General features: G+C 46.1%; 1 protein-coding gene across 1 annotated transcript in view; it reads right to left on the reverse strand.

Annotated features, from left to right (window-relative positions):
* The window catches only part of par-6 (partitioning defective protein 6), a 45,677-nt gene extending 26,581 nt beyond the window's left edge, over positions 1-19,096 (reverse strand). Inside the window, exons 1-3 of the mRNA XM_068347052.1 lie at positions 18,867-19,096; positions 4,674-4,899; positions 4,362-4,474 (exon numbers count right to left, since the gene is read on the reverse strand). Coding sequence (XP_068203153.1) covers positions 4,362-4,474; positions 4,674-4,899; positions 18,867-18,929 — 402 coding nt within the window. The 5' untranslated portion in view covers positions 18,930-19,096. The remainder of the gene's footprint in view (positions 1-4,361; positions 4,475-4,673; positions 4,900-18,866) is intronic.
* Between the last annotated feature and the right edge of the window lie 2,720 nt (positions 19,097-21,816).

Below are 21,816 nucleotides of genomic sequence, written 5' to 3' on the forward strand. Positions count from 1 at the left end.
GAACTTCTCGAGAGAAGAACTCCCTGGGGAGGCCCTTACACGGAATAGTGGAGAGGAAGGGCTAAAACCAGGTTCTCCAATGATCTCAAAGTACCTCCTCTGCTGACGGCTGACGGCTAGGGGAAAGGGGATCGAACGATCCTGAGGAGTAGAGATGATGGGGACTGCCCGAAAGGAAGAGGGATGTTGCCCAGACCTTTCTGAAGATCCTTCCTGCTCTTGTATGTGCCATGCTCTGTATTTACGGGGCTTCCCGCCCTAGAAGATCGTGAACTGGAAGTACGCTCCCCAGATGACTCGCCAGGTTGCCCGTGTTACGATAACACGCTTCCCGCCCTACGGGAATAGCGGTCGAAATCACCCTGACGCTCGCGCGATGGCAAATCGTTGGTTCGCGCGGGCGAACGTGGGCGTGCAGGCACACAGGTGAGGGGGAGCGGTGGTTGAAAGGACGAGCGCTGGAGGTCGGGAGACCGATGGAGTGTAGGAGAGTGATGGCGCGTTCGGCGAGGGATGGCGCGTTCGGCGAAGGATGGCGCGTTCGGCGAGCGATGGCGCGTTCGGCGAGCGATGGCGCGTTCGGCGAGCGATGGCTCACTGGCGGGAATAGCGCTGGCGCTCGAGCGATGGAAATTCCTGGTTCGCGCGCAGGCGAACACAGGTTCACATGTACGCGGGCACGTGGGCGTAAGGGCGAGCGCAGGCGGCCGGGAGACCGATGGCGCGTAAGCGAGCGATGGCTCGTAGGAAGGCGAAGGCGCGTTGGCAAGCGATAGCGCGTGGTCAAGCGATGGCGTGTTTGGCAAGCGATGGCGTGTTGGCAAGCGGTGGCGCGTTGGCGAGCGGTGGCGCATAGTGACCGCTCGCGTACAGGAGAGTTAACGCGTGGGCGCGTAGGAGACCTACGACGATTGAAGCGTTGGCGTTGAAAACGCTTGTGCGCAGGCGACGAATCGCGCGGGCGCGTAGAGGATCGCTGGTGCGTAAGGAGAGCCCAGGGATGCCTGTGAGCGCCTGTGCGCTAACTTAGGTATCTCTTGGGCGGCGGTGAAGTAGAGGCGCTATAAGTCTAGAAGAACCTGTGAGCGCCTGTGCGCTAGCGAAGGAACTTCTTGAACTGCGTGACGAGGCAGGAACCAGGAGATCGTAGGAGCGTAGTTGTGTGGCCACCTGAGAAATGCGCGGCCAGACGTATGAGAGATCGTCGGCAAGGCGGCAAAAGAATGACTCCTTGCCTGCGCCTAGATCCGAAGATCATGGGCGCGTGGGCGAATGATGGCGCGTATGCGCATATCAGGAAAATGTCCTTGCCAGCGCCCAGATCCGAAGATCATGGGCGCATGGGCGAACGATGGCGCGCATGCGCATATCAGGAAGGTGGCGCAGATGCGAGCTGGCGAGCAGGTGTACGTGGAGTTCAGAGAAGAACAACCTCCCTGCTTGTGCCCAGATCCGGAGATCGTGGGTGTGAGGGCCGAACGTTGGCGCCCGATGCTCACATCAGGAAAGGGTGACCAGATGTGCGCTGGCGAGCAGGCGATCGTGGGCGTTCAGGAGACCGTAGGCGCGCATGGCGCGTAGCCACACAGAAGGACTCAGAAGAGTTGGCGATCAGATGATTCAGCAGAAGTCTCGTCCACAGCAGGAGACTTGCGCCCAGATCCAGAGATCGTGGGCGCGAGGGCGCGCATTGCGCACATCAGGAATATTTGTGAACTACTGGGCGCTCGCGCGCAGTAGAACAAGTTAGCACAGGTAATAAAACCTGGCACCAAAGGGCTTACTCCCATGTGAGATAAGCCCTTAGCCCCGAAGGGACCGGCGCCCGTTTGGAAAACGGGGTGGAGGCGCCCACAGCGCTACTGCGTCCAGGAACGGAGAAGGAAGACAAGAAGATCTGGCAGATGTCGAAGGTCGCAGGTCTAGAGAAGCAGCAGCAACAGTCTGTTCTCGTCGAGGAGGATCCTCTGCGGCTGAAGATGAGGACAACCACGGACAGGAGCACTATCAACAGTCCTCCGAAGAGGAGTCTGTTAGTGAACTCCCCCAAGGGGGAGAGACACTCGCAGGAGAGACCGTTGGTCTCAGCTGCCTCCTCGAAGATATTCGGAGGGGGGAACTGAGCCTTCAACAACAACAGCAGTAGGGAGTCCTCCGAAGAGGAGTCTCTAAGAGTGTCCTCTCTCGCGAACGAGAAAGAAGAACACTTCGTAGAAGAGACTGATGAAGGCGCCCCTTAGGGCCGTTGGATCAGCAAGCTGACCATAAAGAGCAACCCTCCGAAGAGGAGCTCCTGCAGTTGCTCAGCCCCTTGAGCGTAGCTGCAAGTGCTACCACTCAGCACCAAGAGCATAATCGCACGAACACCATGGTCCGGCCTTGCAACCGCTCAGCCCCTTGAGCATGGTTACAAAAGCGGTAGCTCAGGACCAAGAGCATAACCGCCCGAAGTCCAGAAAAAAAATAAGGTAGTAGAAGAAACCCCCCTGAAGGGTCAAAAAACTCATACCTGGGAAGGGAACCTCCCTCGGAAGGGAAGAACCCACCCAAGGAGGCGAACCTCCTGTGCGTTCTATATGAACTAAGGAGCTGAAAGTTGTCACAGGAGAACTTCTAGGAGAAGGAACACACCCATGACGAAGTCGTAGAGGAGGCGGCAACGGCAGACTCCCCAGGACCTAACAGGACAGCTCTGCTTCGTAGGCACATTAGGCAAACGAAAAAACTAGATAGTTAACTGTGAAAATAAGACAATTAGTTAACATTAATTCCCCGGGGGAACTCCGAAGAGGAACCCCCGCGGGACAAGAATAATAAGAATTACACACAGGGATGCGCCCTCCTTCCCCACTGCCACTCACGGGAAGGGGGAGGGAAGGCAGAGAACTGTAAAAAAACAGAATTAAAACAATTATAAATATGTAATTCAACTAAGAATGTTACTAATCGTAAGAACGAATGAACCCCGAAGGGAAGCGTTCTACACAGAAGCTGAAAAGTTAACAAATGCAATTAGATTTAAATAAAAAAATAATTGAGACAAAATAAACGGGAGCAATTCAACCCGCAACGGGAAGGAAGCTACCGTAATACATGATAATAATAAAAGGGTGAACGAACTCAAGGAGAGAGAGAGAGAGAGAGACCGTAGTCAAACAAAACTCCTAAGTTCCCCACGCTGATAGACCAAGTTCCCTGTAGGGAAGGAGGAACAGCAGAGAAACATATTAGTAAGTAGAGTCCAGCGATGACGATTCCCCACGGCGCCCGCTGAAGGGAGACCGGAGGACCAAGGAAGAGATCACGACCCAAGAAAATTCACCGTAGTGGCCTGAGACCACACGGAGAAGTTGTCGTACAATGAGTGGACTTCCTACACACACACAGCACAAACACTGAAAAGGAAACTTACTGTATTTCTATACTCAAATATATACATAAACATAAGAATGTTTACATATATATTAAGTATAAGAAAAGTAAGTAATTAGTAAGACAAAGCATTAATGGCTGCCATGCGAGGACGGGACAGAGACGTCTGTTCATTGTCCGAGCCAAAAGTGAAGTGAAGCAGTTCACCGGTGTGTGAGAGGGTAGGGGTAGCTAGCTACCACTTAGCGCGGGGGTAATACACCCTCGTTAAATTCTAATGGCTCATCCTTTCAGCTACGCCGAAAGTAAACCCCCTATGTAAAAAAAAAAAAGAGAGAGAGAGAGAGAGAGAGAGAGAGAGAGAGAGAGAGAGAGAGAGAGAGAGAGGAGAGAGAGAGAGAGAGAGAGAGAGAGAGAGAGAGAGAGAGAGAATTAAAAATAAAGCAAACTTCCTTGCTATCAAGTCCCCTACAGCAACTAAAATCCTCTATTATCTGCATTCATACCAAAGTAACCACACAAGAAAGGAATCAACAAAAGTATAGAGAAAAATTTCTTATATGCAGCACTAAGTCTTCTAACCTTTACACAAGCAACATAATGGAGCTTGTGATCAGTGACCCTGAACAACCCACATTACATCATATAAAGTACATGACAAAGAGCATGAAATGGTACTTTAAAAATATGTACTCCACAAACCTATACCAAAATATGGAGTATCAAGATTCTACACTTTTCTCCTTGCATCCAAAAATAAACCCCTAAATAAAAATGACATTGGTTGCCCCCAATATTGAAACACTGTCACGAGTCAATATTCTCAACACATCCACACAAGGTTTTATACATTCACTAAATTAATCTTTAAAATACCGCAGCTTACTTTTTTACAGTTTACATATATTCGAATTGAATAATTGATGAATAACATGAGATTCTTTATGGCATCAAAAATCTTTACATAGCCTTAAAAAGAAGAAACTGACCTGTCTGAAATCCTGTGGATAGGATATGGACAACTTATTTCTTGGCTGAGTGACAAATGGAGAGAGTATTGATGGGATCTTGCTGTTACCATTCTGAAGATGTTCCAAGCTTCCTGTCAAAAAAAAAATAAATAGGGTAACCAACCTTTCATAGCATGAGTACCTTATATTATCAAGAAATAAAACCTTTGTCAGCAACATCATGTACCTTAACTGATCTGCTATTAAAAAAGAGTTTCTAGTACAGAATTGTTATTGTTAAAAGACTAATTGAAACCATTATCAGAGGATGATGTTTCTCATATTACTTACCTTTGTGTTGGATAATGATTTTAAGTACCGGTCTTGCTCGTTGTAATGCTTTCTTAAAGTTGTCATCATTGTTTATAGGTAACAAACTTCCATCTCCAGGGTCTGTGTAAGATAGCACAAATGCTACATTTGCAAGCTTGTGCAACTTTTCAATCAGACTCTGGAAATCATCCAATTTATCAAACTTTTCACGCTCGAGACTGAAGCGACGAAATTCTGCAGCAAACTGGAAGAAATGGAAATTTGTGAATACAGGGAATCCACTATTCATATTGAAATATCATCTCGGCTCTAACCAACTTTGGTGATAAAGATTGTTAGCCTGAATTACCTATTTGCCTACCCGCATCAGGTGCAATGACGACACTAACTGACAAATTCTTTTTTAACTACTGTACATACAGTACAGTATAATTTTCCTGTTGTGCTCCATCTACAAATCTTGGTATAAAATGGAAGTCTTTCTGTAATATGTTACATTTAAATTTAAACTTCACAAGACAAAGCACCCAGGTTAGCCCATTAGTAGTGTGATTTGACTAAAGTAGTCTGATTGAAATTTCTATTTATCATTAATAATAATATTACTACTACTACTAATAACAATAATTAGAGGGGCACTTAGTATAGGCGCAGACCTCCACCGTGGCAGCTTATTTCTAAACCTTTTGTTCAACCTTGACCTTGACATGTACTACTTGGCAAGGATTTCATACATTTACATGTGAACCAAGTTTAAAGTCTCTCTGACAATGATGTCCAAACTTATGAATGATTACGTGAATTGAACATTTTGCTCGACAGTGACATTGACCTTCCAAATATGACAAATTCGGAGATAATTTGTATTTTTCCTAACCATACAAACCTTAGCTATTTACATTGGGTTTACTTTTCGGCGTAGCTGAAATGACGAGCCAATAGTTTTTAACGAGGGTTAACTACCCCCGCGCTTGTTAGTGGGGGTAGGGGAAGGGGTAGCTTGCTACCCCTCCCCCCCCCACACACCGGTGATTTGCTTCACTTCACTTAGAGGTAGGACTTGACTTGGGGGTCAGGGCTGGAGGGCAAATATGTGTAAATAGCTAAGGTTTGTATGGTTAGGAAAAATACAAATTATCTCCGAATTTGTCATTTGTTCCGTAACCGAAATACAAACCACGCTATTTACATTGGGTGACTTACCCCTTAAGACTTTGGATTTGCCCGGGGGCTCCGCCTCCCAGTGAGTAGCACTTGAGAAAAGGAGCCCCTGCACCTCACAAGTTCCTTGCTTCGCTAGGAACGAGTGGCCTACATAAGTTGTGTGTGGAGGAAAGAGCGTGACTCGTCCTATGAAGTTGACCTTGAGACCTTTAGATAGGAATCCAGGATAGGACGTTCCCAATACCACCTTGTCAGGGTATGGGGGACGCGACAGTATTAAGCTTAATACTAGGAGCACAAGGAAGCATGGGTTACCTGCAGAGGTCGAGGTCAGCTATGCGAAGACCAGGATGCTGCTTCCCCAAGAGAGGGGAGAATGAAGAAAGGGTCAGACAAACTCTTTCATTCACGCAGACTAAAACCGGGTAACAACGCCCTCAACCTACTGCTACTTGTCCATAAAGGAGCCTGATGTTAGACCAGCTGTTGTGCAGCCACCACAGGGCCGATAGAAAACGTATCGAGGCTCCTGTGGGTCACGTCCTGCAGGTAGTGGGCTGTGAAGGTCGTCTGACGCTTCCAGACCCCAGCTTGAAGCATCTGCGTCACAGAGAAGTTTCTCTTGAAGGCCAGGGACGTAGCAACGCCCCTGACGTCATGTGCCCTAGGGCGACGTGACGGAGGAGGGTCCGGATTCAAGGCGTGATAGATAACCCTTCGAATCCAAGCCGAGATGGTATTCTTGGTGACCCTCCTCTTCGTCCTGCCTGTGCTAACAAACAATGCTCGCACTTGAGGTCGAACTGCAGCTGTTCTCTTCAAGTAATACCGCAGACTCCTCACTGGACATAGTAGCAGCTGGTCTGGGTCGCTTGTTACAGAACGGAGACTCGCGATCCTGAAAGAGTCGAATCGTGGATCCGGCACTCCAGGATTCTGAGTCTTGGCAACAAACTCAGGGACGAACCTGAACGTTACCTCCCCCCATCCCCTTGAATGGGCGATGTCGTACGAGAGACCATGAAGTTCACTAACTCGCTTGGCCGAAGCCAAAGCGAGCAGGAAAGCCGTCTTCCAAGACAGGTGGCGATCAGAGGCCTGGCGTAATGGTTCAAAGGGAGGTCTCTTAAGAGCCCTGAGAACCCAAACCACGTTCCAAAGAGGAGGTCTCACTTCCGACTGAGGGCAGGTAAGCTCATAGCTACGTATGAGTAGAGAGAGTTCCAGCGAGGAAATGTCCACGCCTTTCAGCCTAAAAGCCAAGCTTAAAGCTGAACAATAGCCTTTCACTGCTGAGACAGAAAGGCGCATTTCCTCCCGCAGATACACGAGGAACTACGCTATTGCTGGAATAGTGGCATCGAGTGGAGAAATACCCCTCCCACGACACCAACCTTCAGAGGACTTTCGCAGGTGCCGAGACATTCTCTCCGGAACCTGTAGCGAAAAACCTCTCTCCGTGAGGAGATGCTGGACAGTCTCCAGGCGTGAAGCCGAAGTGAGGCCACGGCCTTGTGAGGGATGTTGGAGTGTGGTTGTCTGAGTAGCTCGTGTCGTGGGGGTAGTTCTCTCGGGAGCTCCGTCAGGAACTGCAGAAGGTCCGGGAACCATTCCGCGTGATGCCATAGCGGAGCTATCAGAGTCATCGAACAGTAGACCAATAGTCTGGTCCTGTTGAGCACCCTTCTCATCAGACAGAACGGTGGGAAGGCGTACACGTCGATGTTGTCCCACCGTTGTTGGAAAGCAACTTGCCAGAGTGCCTTGGGGTCCGGGACCGGCGTCAATGACCTTAGATGTCAGGATGCCTGAAAACTTTTAAATCATTCATTCATTCATTCATTGGGGTCCAGGACTGGGGAGCAGTACAGAGGCAGCTTGAAATTCAACGCTGTCGCGAACAGATCCACAGTCGGGGAACCCCACAAAGTCAAGACTTTGTTGGCTATCTGAGGATCCAAAGACCACTCGGTACTCACTATCTCACAGACTGTCGGCGAGCACATTCCTCTTGCCAGGAATGAAGCGAGCTGATAGTTTTATCGAGTGGACTTCGATCCACCTCAGAATCTCTATTGCAAGATGGGATTGCTGCTGCGAAAAAGTACCTCCCTGCTTGTTGATATAAGCCACTACCGTGGTGTTGTCGCTCATCACCACCACAGAGTGACCCGCCAGGGTCCGTTGGAACTGTTGAAGAGCCAGGAATACGGCCTTCATTTCTAGCAGGTTGATGTGCAGGTACTGTTCTGATTCTGACCAAAGGCCTGAGGTCCTCTGGTTCAGAACGTGCGGCCTCCACCCTTCTTTTGACGCGTCTGAAAACAGTGTCAATTCCGGGGGGAGGACGAGAAGATCCACTCCCTTCCGCAGGTTCTCGTCGACCAGCCACCACCGCAGGTCCGCCTGTTCGAAAGGTCCTATCGGGACCTGTACGTCCGGGGAATCGGATCCTTGATTCCACCGGGACTTGAGCCGCCACTGCAGGGATCTCATCCTGAGACGCCCGTTTGGAACCAGACGAGCCAGGGAGGACAGGTGACCTAAGAGACGCAACCACGATTGGGCGGGAAGCTCTTTTCGCCTGAGGAAGGGTTCCGCCACCCTCCTCAGCCTTGCTATCCTGTCGTCTGATGGAAAGGCTTTGTGGAGATTGGTGTCTAACAACATGCCTAGATAAACCAGTCGTTGGGACATCTGCAGAGAGGACTTCTCGAGATTTACCACGCTCCCCAGATCCTGGCAAAGACTCAGAAGCCTGTCTCGGTGTCGAAGAAGGGTCGACTCCAAGTCTGCTAAGATCAGCCAGTCGTCCAGATAACGAAGGAGACGGATGCCGTTCCTGTGCGCCCAAGATGAAATCAGGGTGAACACTCTGGTGAACACCTGAGGTGCTGTGGAGACCGAAGCACAGCACCTTGAACTGGTAGGTCTTGCCGTCTAGGCTGAATCTCAAGTACTTCCTGGAAGACGGATGGATTGGGATCTGGAAGTACGCGTCCGTTAGATCCAGTGTGCACATGAAGTCTAGAGGTCTCACCGCAAGTCTGACCGTGTCCGCTGTCTCCATGCTGAACCGAGTTTGCTTGACAAACTTGTTCAGAGCCGAGAGGTCGATGACAGGTCTCCAGCCTCCAGACGCCTTCTTTACAAGAAAGTCGACTGAAGAAGCCTGGGGAGCCGTCGACGACCTCCTGGAGAGCATCCTTCTTGAGCATGGTCTCGACTTCTGCCTGAAGGGCTAGCCCCTTTACCGATCCCATGGCATAGGAGCTCAACGACACTGGATTCGCTGTCAGGGGAGGTTGAGATGTTGTGAACGGGACGCGATAGCCTTGGCCGATCACGGAGATCGTCCAAGCATCGGCCCCATGTTGCTGCCACCTGTGCACGCAAGCTTCGAAGGCATCCCCCCACAGGTGGACACGCAGCAGCGTTTGCGTTTGCGGCCGCGGCCGCCCCCTCTAGGAGTCTTGCCTACCCTGGAGGACTTACCGCCCCTCTTGTCCTTGGCAGGAAAGGGCTGAGGCTTAGACACCACCACCTTAGCTGCCGGTGCCTGCTTTGGTGTCTTGTGAGGCTGCTGCTGCTGTTGCTGCGGAGCTAGAGGTTTATAGGGCCGAGATGTAAGGGCCCTTTGGAGGAGGGAGTCGTGGTTAGACTTCTTCCACCTCTCAGCTGTGCGTTCCATGTCCTGAGGCTCTAACAGATTCTCCCCAAGGAGGGAAGCATGCCTGAGCCTACAGACATCCACGGCGGGGGACCTTCGGGTGGAACTTCTCGGTCACCGCATCACGCCGCTTCAACACCGAGTTGGCCCACAGGGTGGTAACCTGATGTGCCAGGAACTCGATGGAACGGTTTCCCGAGAGGAGGAAGGTCTCCAGGGCCTTCCTATTGGCCTCCTTAGACAAATCCTCGGAGCGCAATAGGATGCCCAGAGACCCTAGCCATATATCCAGCCACGAAGTGGCCTGCATGGCGCACTTCGCGACCTTCTCATGGCTCAGGATCTCCGACGCCGAGAATGTCACCTGCCGGGCGAAGAGCTTCTCGAGAGGAACTCCCCTAGCAAGCTCTTCAACTGAATGATGGAGGGGAAGAGCGAGGCTAGACTCCCCCAAGATCTCAAAATACCTCCTCTGCTGGAGACGAGGAGGTGGGAGGAGTTTGTTCCCGGCAGAGGAACGACTCGAGGAAGCGAGAGCTGCGAGTTGAGCATTGGCCCTGGCTCTGGCACTCTTCAACCCCTGGGACCAGGGCAGAGCCGCGCTGGCCTTGGGCCCCCCAAGGCCAGCGCGGCACTGAGTACCGTACACCTGGTCCAGGACAGTGTCCTTGCCTTCTCGGGGGGCGATCACGGGGTCCATGAACCCGTTGAGTTGCCTCATCAGGCTCAGGACCTGCCAGAAGGCATGCTCAGACTCCTGCTGGTCTGGCAGCTAAGTCTCCCGTCCCCGGAATCTCTTCCTAGGGAGAAGCGTGGACGTTCTTCCGGGGTGCAGCTGGTTCCTGACGAATCCTAGAAGAGGCCATCGGGATTGTCTTGGAGTCCTTGGGTTCCCTCCTGGGCGGGATACACGACCCCAACAAAGAGGTCTGGAAGGCGCCCTCCGCGCGAGACGATTCCCCTCCACGAGGAGATGACTCCCCCCTTGGGGCCGAGGGGGAGATCACTGCCTCACTGGATTCTCCCGAGGACGGAAAAGCCTCGTCCTTGGGAGAAGGGGAAAACGCCTGTGAAGGGGATGGAGCCTTCCTGTCGGACCTCTTAGGAACCAACTTCTCCCTGGGAGAAGTCACCACGAAGTCCACTCCTCTCCTTCTCTTCAGCGGGGGCGAGGCAGCTGCTGGCTTGTGCCCTTGATCGGCGAGTGCCGGCTTCATAGCCTTCACTAACGCCCGCATCAGAGGACCAAACCAAGACTGCCGAGACACGGACACAGAGTCCGAAATTCCCGCTGGAGGGAAGGGGATCGGGCGATCCTTCGGAGTGGACACCACTGGACCTGCCTATAAAGAAAAGGGGGAAGAAAGTTGTACTGACCTCTCTGATGAGTCTTCCCTATCCTGAACAAGAGTCCTGCGCTTAGGCGGAGGCGATCCTGATTGCGGTCTGGCGATACACGTCCCTGCTGCTGTCGCGGACTGCGAAACTCGATGCGAACGGGGGTGGGGGTGGTGCTGACGCTCGCGCGTAGGCGAAACAACGGAATCGCGAGGATGTTGAGGCGCGGGCTCGTAAACGCGCGGAGACAAACGAGCGCGGGAGCGATCGCGCGGGCGCACGGGCGAGTGGGCGAGTAAGCACGTTGGCGAGGGAATGCGTTGGTGCGTGGGCGAGTAAGCACGTTGGCGAGGGAATGCGTTGGTGCGCGGGCGAACGAGATCGCTCCGATGACCGCTGACGATGTTGACCAGGAGACCTGTAGCGCATGGGAGAGCGATGGCGAGCAGGCGATCGGTGGCGCGTTGGTAAACGCTGGCGCGTAGGCGAGCGATGGCGCATGGTGGCGCGTTGGCGAGCGATAGCGCGTAGACCGCGTAGGCGAACGACCGCGCGTGGGCGAGCTGACAGAAGGCGACCCATGTCTTTCCAGATCCTCTGGGCTACGGCGCGTCGGAGAGCGTTTGCGTGCTGGCGATAGGTCACGCGGGCGGTCTGGAGATCGCCGATGTTCAGGTGATCGCTGACGCGCTGGGGACCGTTGACGCGCAGGAGATCGCTGACGAGCAGGCGAATGTTGATGTGTCTGTGATCGCTGGCGTGCTGGTGATCGCTGGCGAGCAGGAGGGCGACGCGTGGAATCCTGTGAGGGCGCTGCCGGCGCGGTGCGCAAAGGCGAACACTCACGAACGGGCTCAGGAACAGGAGGCGCGTGGTTGTACAGGCACTTTGGAAGTACACGCTGGAACAGGCTGACGAGCAGGATCGCGAGGGCGAGGAGAAGAGTCCTTGGTCACAACCTGAACCAAAGTTCTAGGTAGCGCAGGCGAGCGTGGGCGCACAGGGTGCGAGTCAGGAACTGGGAGCGCAGGTGTGCTCTGACGGGCAGGAGATCTAGGGCGCTCAGGGGAACGATGGCGCACTGGGCGCTCAACAGGAACAACAGGATGAACGATGTCCTCAGAAGAGCGCTGGCGAGAAGAGGGGCGACGATCATCAGGAGAGCGCTGGCGATCGGGAGAACGCTGGCGATCAGGAGAACGCTGACGAGCAGGGGAGCGCCTGTGCGCTAACACTGCCGGAAGGCGCGCAGGGGAACCCTGACGCGCAAGGGAAGAACCCACACCGTGGGAAGCAACCCTTTGCCCCGAAGGGACCGTTGCCCGTCGGCTGACGAGGTCAGGCTGCTGGACGTCTGCACCAGAAGCTGAAGGTCTGGAAGGCGTAGGAGACCGATCCCCAGAGAGGTCTAAGGAAGCTGGAGCTGCAGGCTGCTTAGGGCGAGGAGAGTCCCCCTCGGAGGAAGGAGGAGAAGATTCAAAAAGGCGCCTCTTAGCACACTTATAGGGAGACGGGAGGCCCTTGCTGCGCAGCGGACGGTGAGCCTTACGGAGAAGGCGGCCACGAGGTAGATCGTCAGGACCATCAGTCCTCCGAAGGGGAGTCTCAGTCAAGGCACTCCGCCGAGAGGGAGGCTTGGCAGCAGAAGAGCCCGCGGGACTCCCTTCCCCCTTCGAAGGATGTACGGAAGGGGGAGGAGAGCCTTCAGCACCATCATCCACAACAGGAACCACAGAGGATTGACCCGAACCGTCGGAAGCCTCTGCCACCACCACGTCGACGATAGACAGAGGATCTACCTTTGCTATCACCGGTGACTGCTTAACAGCGGCCCCCAACTGGACAAGGTCAATCAGGGTTTCCCTGGAGGGCAGGCCCTTAAGCCCCAAGGAAGCCCAAATCTGAAAAAGATCATCATGAGACAAGGAGTCATTAGCAACAACCTCCCCCGGAGGAGGAGGGGGAGCCGCCCTGCTATGGGAGGCGACGCCCTCTCCCTCCACCCAAGGTCGGGAAACAGAACTAGGGCCTGCGCTCCCACTCGGCGGTCTCTCCTTAGGAGCCGAACGAGGGGGAGCTTCGGAGGAGGTTTGGGCGGCGAAAAAAGTGTCCCAAGAGCCTTCCTCCTTCAAGGCAACCCTAGAAGGAGAACGGTCTCTCTTGGACTTCTTTTTATGCCGGCGGCCAAACCTCTCCCACTGGGAGGCAGACCACTCCCTGCACTCTCTACAAGTATTCTCTCTGTCACACCGTCGGCCTCGACACTGCGGGCAAAGGGTGTGAGGATCTGTTTCCACCGCAGACATGAATGTACCGCAAGGGCGACCGGTAATACCAGGGCACTTGCGCATGGTAAACAACTAAGGGTGAGGCCAACTTTAAACGCACACACACAAATTGGAAGAAAAAGCAAAAAAAGATTAAGGCTGTCAACGAGGACGATGGACAGACACGTCTGTTCATCGCCGGAGCCAAAAGTGAAGTGAAGCAAATCACCGGTGTGTGGGGGGGGAGGGGTAGCAAGCTACCCCTTCCCCTACCCCCGCTAACTAGCGCGGGGGTAGTTAACCCTCGTTAAAAACTATTGGCTCGTCATTTCAGCTATGCCGAAAAGTAAACCCAATGTAAATAGCGTGGTTTGTATTTCGGTTACGGAACAATTTAATAATTTCCAGCTTTTTACAAAACAGTTAATCCCTGCAAGGTTCATTACAATTAAAATTGTGACCAGGAGGCTGTTCATAAATAAACAAACACACATACAAACAGAGGAGAAAACATAACCTCCTTCCAACTTTGTTGGCAGAGGTAATAATAATAACAAAACATACATATGAATAATCTTGTGCAAATTTGAGTCTGGAGAAAAATGCCAACATTTTAATGGCTGAAACAAACTATTCCCCAAGTTCTTGAGAAAAAAAAAGACTACCTCCAGTAACACATTTTTTGGGCATGAATTAAGATTGGAGTCCTCGTGTATTATTATTATTATTATTATTAATTTTTAAGCTGCAAACCTAGTTGGAAAAGCACAATGCTACAAGCCCATGGGCTCCAACAGGGAAAATAGCCCAGTGACGAAAGGAAACGGAAAAATTAAATTTTTAAGAAGAGTAACAACATTAAAACAAATATCTCCTTTATATACTTAAACACTTTAATAAAACAAGAGGATGAGAAAATAAGATAGAATAGTGTGCCCGAGTGTACCCTCAAGCAAGAGAACTCTAGGCCAAGGCCGTGGAAGACCATGGTACAGAGGCTATGGCACTACCCAAGACTAGAGAACAATGGTTTGATTTTGGAGTGTCTTTCTCCTAGGAAGAGCTGCTTACCATAGCTAAAGAGTCCCTTCTACCCTTACCAAGAGGAAAGTGGCCACTGAACAATTATAGTGCAGTAACCCTTTGGGTGAAGAAGAATTGTTTGGTAATCTTAGTGTAGTCAGGTGTAAGAGTACAGAAGAGAATATGTAAAGAATATGCCAGACTATTCGGTGTGTGTGTGTGTGTTTGTAGGCAAAAGGGAAAATGAACCGTAACTAGAGAGAAAGATCCAATGTAGTACTGTCTGGCCAGTCAAAAGACCCCATAACTCTCTAGCGGTAGTATCTCAACGGGTGGCTGGTGCCCTGGCCAACCTACTACCAACTACCATTCATAACTAATGCAAACACAAGAAAGACATAGAAGCCACCAACTTGCTATGCAATAATCCACTTTATAAATTACCAATGTGCTCAGCTATAAAATTGAGCTACATGAATTGCAAATATAAAAACAGTTCTGTATACAGAAATAGACTTCAACTGAGAAAGAGACAAGTAAATCTAAGACAATGGAAGAAAATATATTAATGTACTTCTATAGTAGCATTACACCCTTTCTTTAAAATATAAAACTTCAAAAGACAGTAAACTAGATAAGAAAAAGTTACAAAGACTTATTGTTTTCCTGTGATATCATGTCATAAATTCCAATCTAAAACTATTCAAAGATTACATAATCTTATCTAAATAAGATCCACAACCTAATTTCCGAGGATTGTAAGGTTTCAAAACTATCCATTCCTTTAAAATATAAACCTTCAGGTACTATAATCTTATCTAAACAAGATACACAACCTAATTTCTGAGGATTGTAAGGTTTCAAAACTACCCATTCATCAAAAATATAAACCTTCAGGTACTAATCATGTTCAAGCCCTAACTTGTGTACAGTATTTTTTTTGAAACAGGATATTTAAATAATTTTCGATAATGATGAATGCTTACTTAAGATGGTTAAGTTCCAAACACAGAAAGAGCAGCCATAGAGGAAGCTTAAGCCTACTTTAGTCAATTTTTTTTAGTGAGGCAGTTTCGCACCGACTCGCAGGGGTGCCCTTTTAGCTCGGAAAAGTTTCCTGATCACTGATTGGTTGGACAAGATAATTCTAACCAATCAGAGAGCAGGAAAAGTTTTTGGGCTAAAAGGGCACCGCTGCGAGTTGGTGCAAATCTGCCTCACTAAAAAAAAATTGAGTATAGTTACTATCATTACAACCAAACCACCTAGATCAAAATTAGGATCTTCCAGGGATAACCTGAAGGATGTGTTTGAGATTTTTCAACCTACTAACTTTAATCATATATTCATATTAATCTGCTTCACAAGTGTATCTCAATTGAATCAAGATTTTTTAGCCACCATGAGAATCTAAACCAATCACTACTTTTCTCCCATGGATAGTAAGTTGGCCAGCGCACCAGCCACCCAATTGGAACTACCGCTAGAGTTATGGGGTCCTTTGACTGGCCAGACAGTACTACATTGTATCCTTCTCTCTCAATACGGTTCACTTTCCTATTGTCTACACATACACCAAATGGTCTGGCATATTCTTTACCGATTCTCCTCTGTCCTCATACACCTGCCAACACTGAGATTACCAAAAAAATGTTCTGCACCGAAGGGGTTAACTACTGTACTGTAATTGTTCAGTGGTTACTTTCCTCTTGGTAAGGGTAGAACGAGATTCTTCAGCTATGGTAAGCAGCTCTACAAGGAGGACACTCCAAAATCAAACAATTGTTCTCTAGTCTTGGGTAGAGCCACAGCCTCTATACCATGGTCTTCCACAGTCTTGGATTAGAGTTCTCTTGCTTAAGGGTACACTCTGGCACACCATTGTATCTAATTTATCTTCCTCTTGTTTTGTTGAAGTTTTTATAGTTTATAAAGGAAATATTTATTTCAATGCTGATACTGTTCTTAAAATATTTTATTTTTCCTTCTTTACTTTCCTCACTGGGCTATTTTCCCTATTGGGGCCCCTGGGCTTATAGCATACTGCTTTTCCAACTTGGGTTGTAGCTTAGCAAGTGATAATGATAATAATAATAATAATAATAACCGGAAGATTGTTGTTATACGTATGTAATAAAATAAGTTGTCTCTCCAGAATTCGATTTTGATATATAACCAATCTATGTGGATCATAGCAATCATTATCCAGTAGTTTACTTAAGATATATCTAGTGGGATAATGAGAAATCAAAGTCCAATGTTCCCACAAATGCTGGAGCGCAAAGCTATAACTCATCTCCTTTGCACTTAACCCCTTTATTAATATGTACTGTACTGTATATCAATGGTTTTATCCAGTCAACTTTCGAATATTTTCAAGTATTTTAATAGAAATGTGATTTTTTTTTCTGTGTTATCATTATGCATTAAGTAAGACTGAATTTGGAACATATCTGCTCGAAAATTATAAACTATTATAAATACTATACCACGGGGGTAACGACTGTAATGAAAAATGTTCCACTTACCAGAACATAGGAGCATTGAAATAATGTTAAATTGCTAGTGCAGTGGGCTACGGCAAAGCAAAGACCAATAAATTAGTGTTAATTTGGCGTACCAACATACAAGTAAATAAGCTTATTCAAGTAAATAAGCTTATTCAAGTAATTAGGCTTCTTTTTTTAGTACAATGAATACGGCAACGAATGACCATAAAAATTGGCAAGAAAAGCCAAGTTTTCCATGCTTCCAGAAGGCCTGGCAAATAAACACAAGTGTTTTGACACTCATTACTATTACTGGGTTTTGATTATAACTTTCATTATCACAATGAGTGGTGTTTTTATAACGATGACTGACTGAAACTACAAAGTTTAAACTAGTTAATATAAATAACAAAATAAGTCTGCTACACTATTTTAAGGAGTTTCCAACATTATTAATGACTATGCTTCGCACAAACCCATACCTTTTCAGTCATGGTAGTCAGTCCACCATACCTCAAGCATTATGGATTTCTGCCAGAAATCATGATCAATAACATTCAAAACGGTATTTGTTTACAAGAGCACACTCCATTTAGTCCAAAATTATGCAATCCTGCCACTCTCCTCTTTTTCTACAGTAATTAGGAGGTTCTTTAAATGCTGGTAAAGCAAAAAGTAGCAAGATATGTTGCGCAAGGGGGGGAGGGGTTGGTTGAGGAGGTACTAAACGCCCTGGAACCGACATCGTCAACATAGTCAATAAAAGAGAAGTTTGTGACGTCAGCGGACATTTGGTATGTATTCAAAATATATACTAAATTAAGAATGGATCAATTACTCAAAAGTTTCACTATTTGTGAATTGTATATTCTATTTGGTAAATACTTGACAACAAATCTTGTTTTTTTTAAAGAAACTTTTTATGAAAATGACTATTTTTGCACCACATGTCTGAATTCATTGGCAAGAAATTGACAGGCATCCTTAGGCAAAGGTCAATATATGGCGTTAGTGTAGCAAAACTTCGTCTGGGAAAATTAGCCATTCTCAAAATAGTTTCTTTAAAAAAAAAACACTTTTAATAAGATTTATTATCAAATATTTACCAAATATAAAATATACAATTCGCAAATAGTGACACTTTTGAGTAATTACTCCATTTTCAATTTAGTATACATCTTGAATATATACCAAATGTCCGCTGACATCACAAACTTCTCTTTGATTGACTAAGTGGACGATGTCGGTTTCGAGTCGTTTAGTACCCCCTCAACCAACCCTTCCTCCTCCCCCCTTGTGCAACATATTTAGCTATATTTAGCTTTCCCAGCATTTAAAGAACCTCCCAATTACTATACAAAAAGAGGAGAGCTGCAAGATTGCATATTGCATAACATTGGAGTAAATGGAGAGCATGCTCTTGTAAACAAATACCTTCAAAACAGTGTCATGTAGATGGTTGGTACAGCATAAATTTTCTTATTACTTGTCAAATCAATTTTCTTAATGGGGAAAAGCATTGTTTATCTTTGTCTGAAATACAATGTTTTGAGGCTAGTTTTACGGTTTACGAAATATGATTTAGTGTTACCTTTCTAGAAGTGAAGCTGACTGGGAAGCAAACTCATGGTTGAGACAGTCTAAAGGTTAAGCTAAGGATATAGTGGTCTAAGGGGGAAGTAGCTGTTTTCCTAACTGTAGGTAAGAATATGGCACTTAGGTTAGTCAGGTGAGGAACTTGTTAGGTTGTATTCTTGTGTTTGTTTCCCTATTAAAACGTGTTTTTTATTTTTTTTTTTTTGGTTACAAAGGCTCCCAAAGGTGTTTTTTTTTCAGTTACAAAGGCTCCCAAAAGTACCTATAAATACACTAGGAACCCTTCTTATTTTCTTAAGAATATTGTGCCATCTAAAATATTTATCCCCTTCTCAATTACTGACCAAGTTTGTCTTAACCAATTAAAAATACTCGCAAAACACCATAAGATAAACTCAGCAAGTCTAACGTTCTCCAAACCAGCAATTGTGATCTGGCAGGTCAGTCCATACCTGTACCTAATCTAGAATAGATTAGCCTTGGAAACATCGTTGGCCTAGATGTACAATTACTAGCCTAACCAAGGCCGGAATGTCACCTGTAACTCTATAAAATCTTACATGAATCTCATCCAGGTGAAATATTGCAAAGACAAAGAGGAACTTCCGCCGAGCGTGAGTCACCTGTGAATAAAAGAAAGTCTTTTTATCATGTCTCCACCCACCTTACTCTTGACTTCTATCAAGGAACTTTGCGCTCTCCTCTCACTTTTGACGCTTTTTGACATTTTCAGGGGTCCTCTGGCGTCCTTTAACTAATGCGATCACTACCATTGGTAAGTATTTTCACCTAAGCCACGGAATTCAAGGGTTTTTTCATCGTTAATAAACTTCAATTCATTGCTCGGCTGGACGTTTGTTTTGGGTTTGACAACATTGTGGGACTCAACACATTGATGACGTCACAGGCACCTGTTATTGAGCCCTGGTCCCAAAATGTTTTTGCTTGTTCTATAATAATTTAGAGTTTTATTAGAAAATTATTAATCTAAAAGATACTTAAAAAAATATTGTTACTTTAAAATTATTTATTTATAAATCATTATTATCCAAAAAATGAAATATGCCTTGAACAATTTTATGACGAAATCAGTATTATGGTTGACCACGATGGAGCGGGACCTTTAAAGTTGTGCTAGCAGTTCTGTGTTCTTTGGCAATTTTAAGATACTTTTATTAGTGTGTCCTTTTTTCGGATATTTATCAAATCAATATGTATGCAGATAAAATAGAAGTAGCAGGGCTAAATACAACGATTCCTACGTAGTCTACAGCTTCATCGAATGTAAGAATCATAGGAACCCCCGGGAGAACAACAACAGCCATTCAGGTAATCTATTGTATAGCTTTGCACCTGTAACCAAGGTCTATGTGGTAATTTTCCACCAGTTTACATTTGTAAATAAGGTCAATAGAAAAGAAAGTATAATATATGTAACCTTGACCAGAATTGATAAAATGGTTTTCTTTAGATATACAACTGTAACCAAGCTCTAGTAAGTACCTAACTACTGTTTATAGTTATACCTTAACTGTAACAATGATTATGCATATTCAATGGACTAGTACAATATACTTTTATGTCTTGGTGGGCATAGAAATTTCGAAATTTACTTTTGACGTGATTTCTTGGAACAACAGTAAGCAATTTGAGCATTCTTAATTCACAAACAGGAATATGGGATAAGTGATACCCATTTTACTACGATAGTCCTAAGGGGTTTTTAATTATTCCAGAGGATCCATCTTCTTACTTGTTTACTTGTTTAGGGTTTAAATCCAACCCTCCACTGAAGTCGAGTGAACTACTTCTCGGGCGGGTCCATATTAATCATCTAACGAAACATTTTCATTATAACTTATACAATTCTTTGATTGTAGCATCTTCCAAATCATATGATCTTGTGAAAAGTAATGTCTTTAGTTTCTTCTTAAATTCAATTGCTCCCTTTAGGTCCTTCATTTCAGTTGGCAGTTTATTATAATGTCTAGGCGCACAGTAGCTAAAATCCCTTTCACCAAATTTGCTATTTGTTCTTGGTTCAGATAGCATATGTTTGTCACTCATGTCTTATGTTAACATTTGTTTCTAGTTCTAGTTTATTCAGGCATTCTTTTAGATATTTTGGTTCAGTATCTTAAACGTTAGTAAGCGTAGCTTGTATTCAATTCTCGCTTTTACCGGCAGCCAGTGTAATTTAATTAGTGCAGGGGTAACTCTTTCCCTGTTGTGTAGGCCTAGTCCTTTTATTAATCTAGCGGCTCTGTTTTGTACTCTCGGAATTTTCTTCAGCTGATAATTTGGTAAGCCATAGAACAGTGAGTTGCAGTAATCAATTCTTTAAAATTTGTGGTGATTAATGAGTATGGCCATAGATTTTTCATTTAAGTATTTACTAATAAATGCTATGTTTCTTATATGATAGTTACAATTTCTTACCATATTATTTATATGTTCATTCATTGTCAGTCTATCATCCATGATTACTCCAAGATTTCTGACAGATTTCTTTAGGTCAATGATCGATTGACCTATTTCAATTCTTTGGAAGCATTCGATTCTTTTTATATCTTTTTCATTTCCAAAAATAATACATTCACTTTTATCTTCATTGAGCTTGAGCTTTTTTGTTAACATCCAAGCCTTAATGTCATTCATTATTTCATGTATCTTTCTTTTAGCTTCATCAACTGATTCTATTGGGAAATAGAATTGTGTATCATCAGCGTATATTTTAAACTTAACTCTGTGAGTTTCAAGTATATTTGCCAGTTCAATTGTGTAAATTTCAAACAGGAGAGGACCTAGTACACTGCCTTAAGGCACCCCTTTGGTTAGTTTTCTTGTCTCAGATTCAACATTTGATTTTACTACTTTAACTTTGCGGTTTTCAAGATAACTCACAAACCAGTCATATGCTCGTTTTACGATGCCCACAGCTTTAAGGCCTTCCATCAGATATGTATGTTCTACAGTATCAAATGCTGCACTTAGATCAAGCATCACAAGAATGCAACACTTGCCATTTGTTATAATTTCTGTTATGTCATTTTTAATCGCTAACACTGTTGTTTCTGTGGAGTAATTTTCTCTGTATGCAGATTGATCATCAAGTATGGCATTAGATTTTTTCAGATGTTTCCAGGTTTGTTCATGTACAGCAGTTTCAATAATTTTCGAAAAATATGACAGATTTGATATTGGCCTATATGAACTTAAATTGTCTGCATCACCTTTTCCTTTATACACAGGCTTGATACATGCAACTTTTTCACAACCAGGGAAAACTGCCTGTGTTAGACTCATATTTACCATGTTTCGGTAGGTCTCTTGTAGTCTGGTGAAATTTTCTGCATCTTTTACATCATTAATTGGAAATGGTTCATTTCCGCAGTAGGTTTTTTTTACTTTCTTTATTATTCTCATATAATAATATGACTTAACTCTTTGAATACCCTTAGCTTACTTACACCTGTTGCTGATGTATTCCTTCGCTCTGTTGTGCCGATGTTGTGAAAACTGGAGCAGATTAGATTTATTTTTTCTTCAAAATAATTCAATAAGATCATTTGCTAGGCATCTAGGATCATTAGTTATGTCAGGCAATACTATTT

This window comes from Palaemon carinicauda, chromosome 23 (genome assembly GCF_036898095.1).
Source record: "Palaemon carinicauda isolate YSFRI2023 chromosome 23, ASM3689809v2, whole genome shotgun sequence".
NCBI classification, from domain to species: Eukaryota; Metazoa; Arthropoda; class Malacostraca; order Decapoda; family Palaemonidae; genus Palaemon; species Palaemon carinicauda.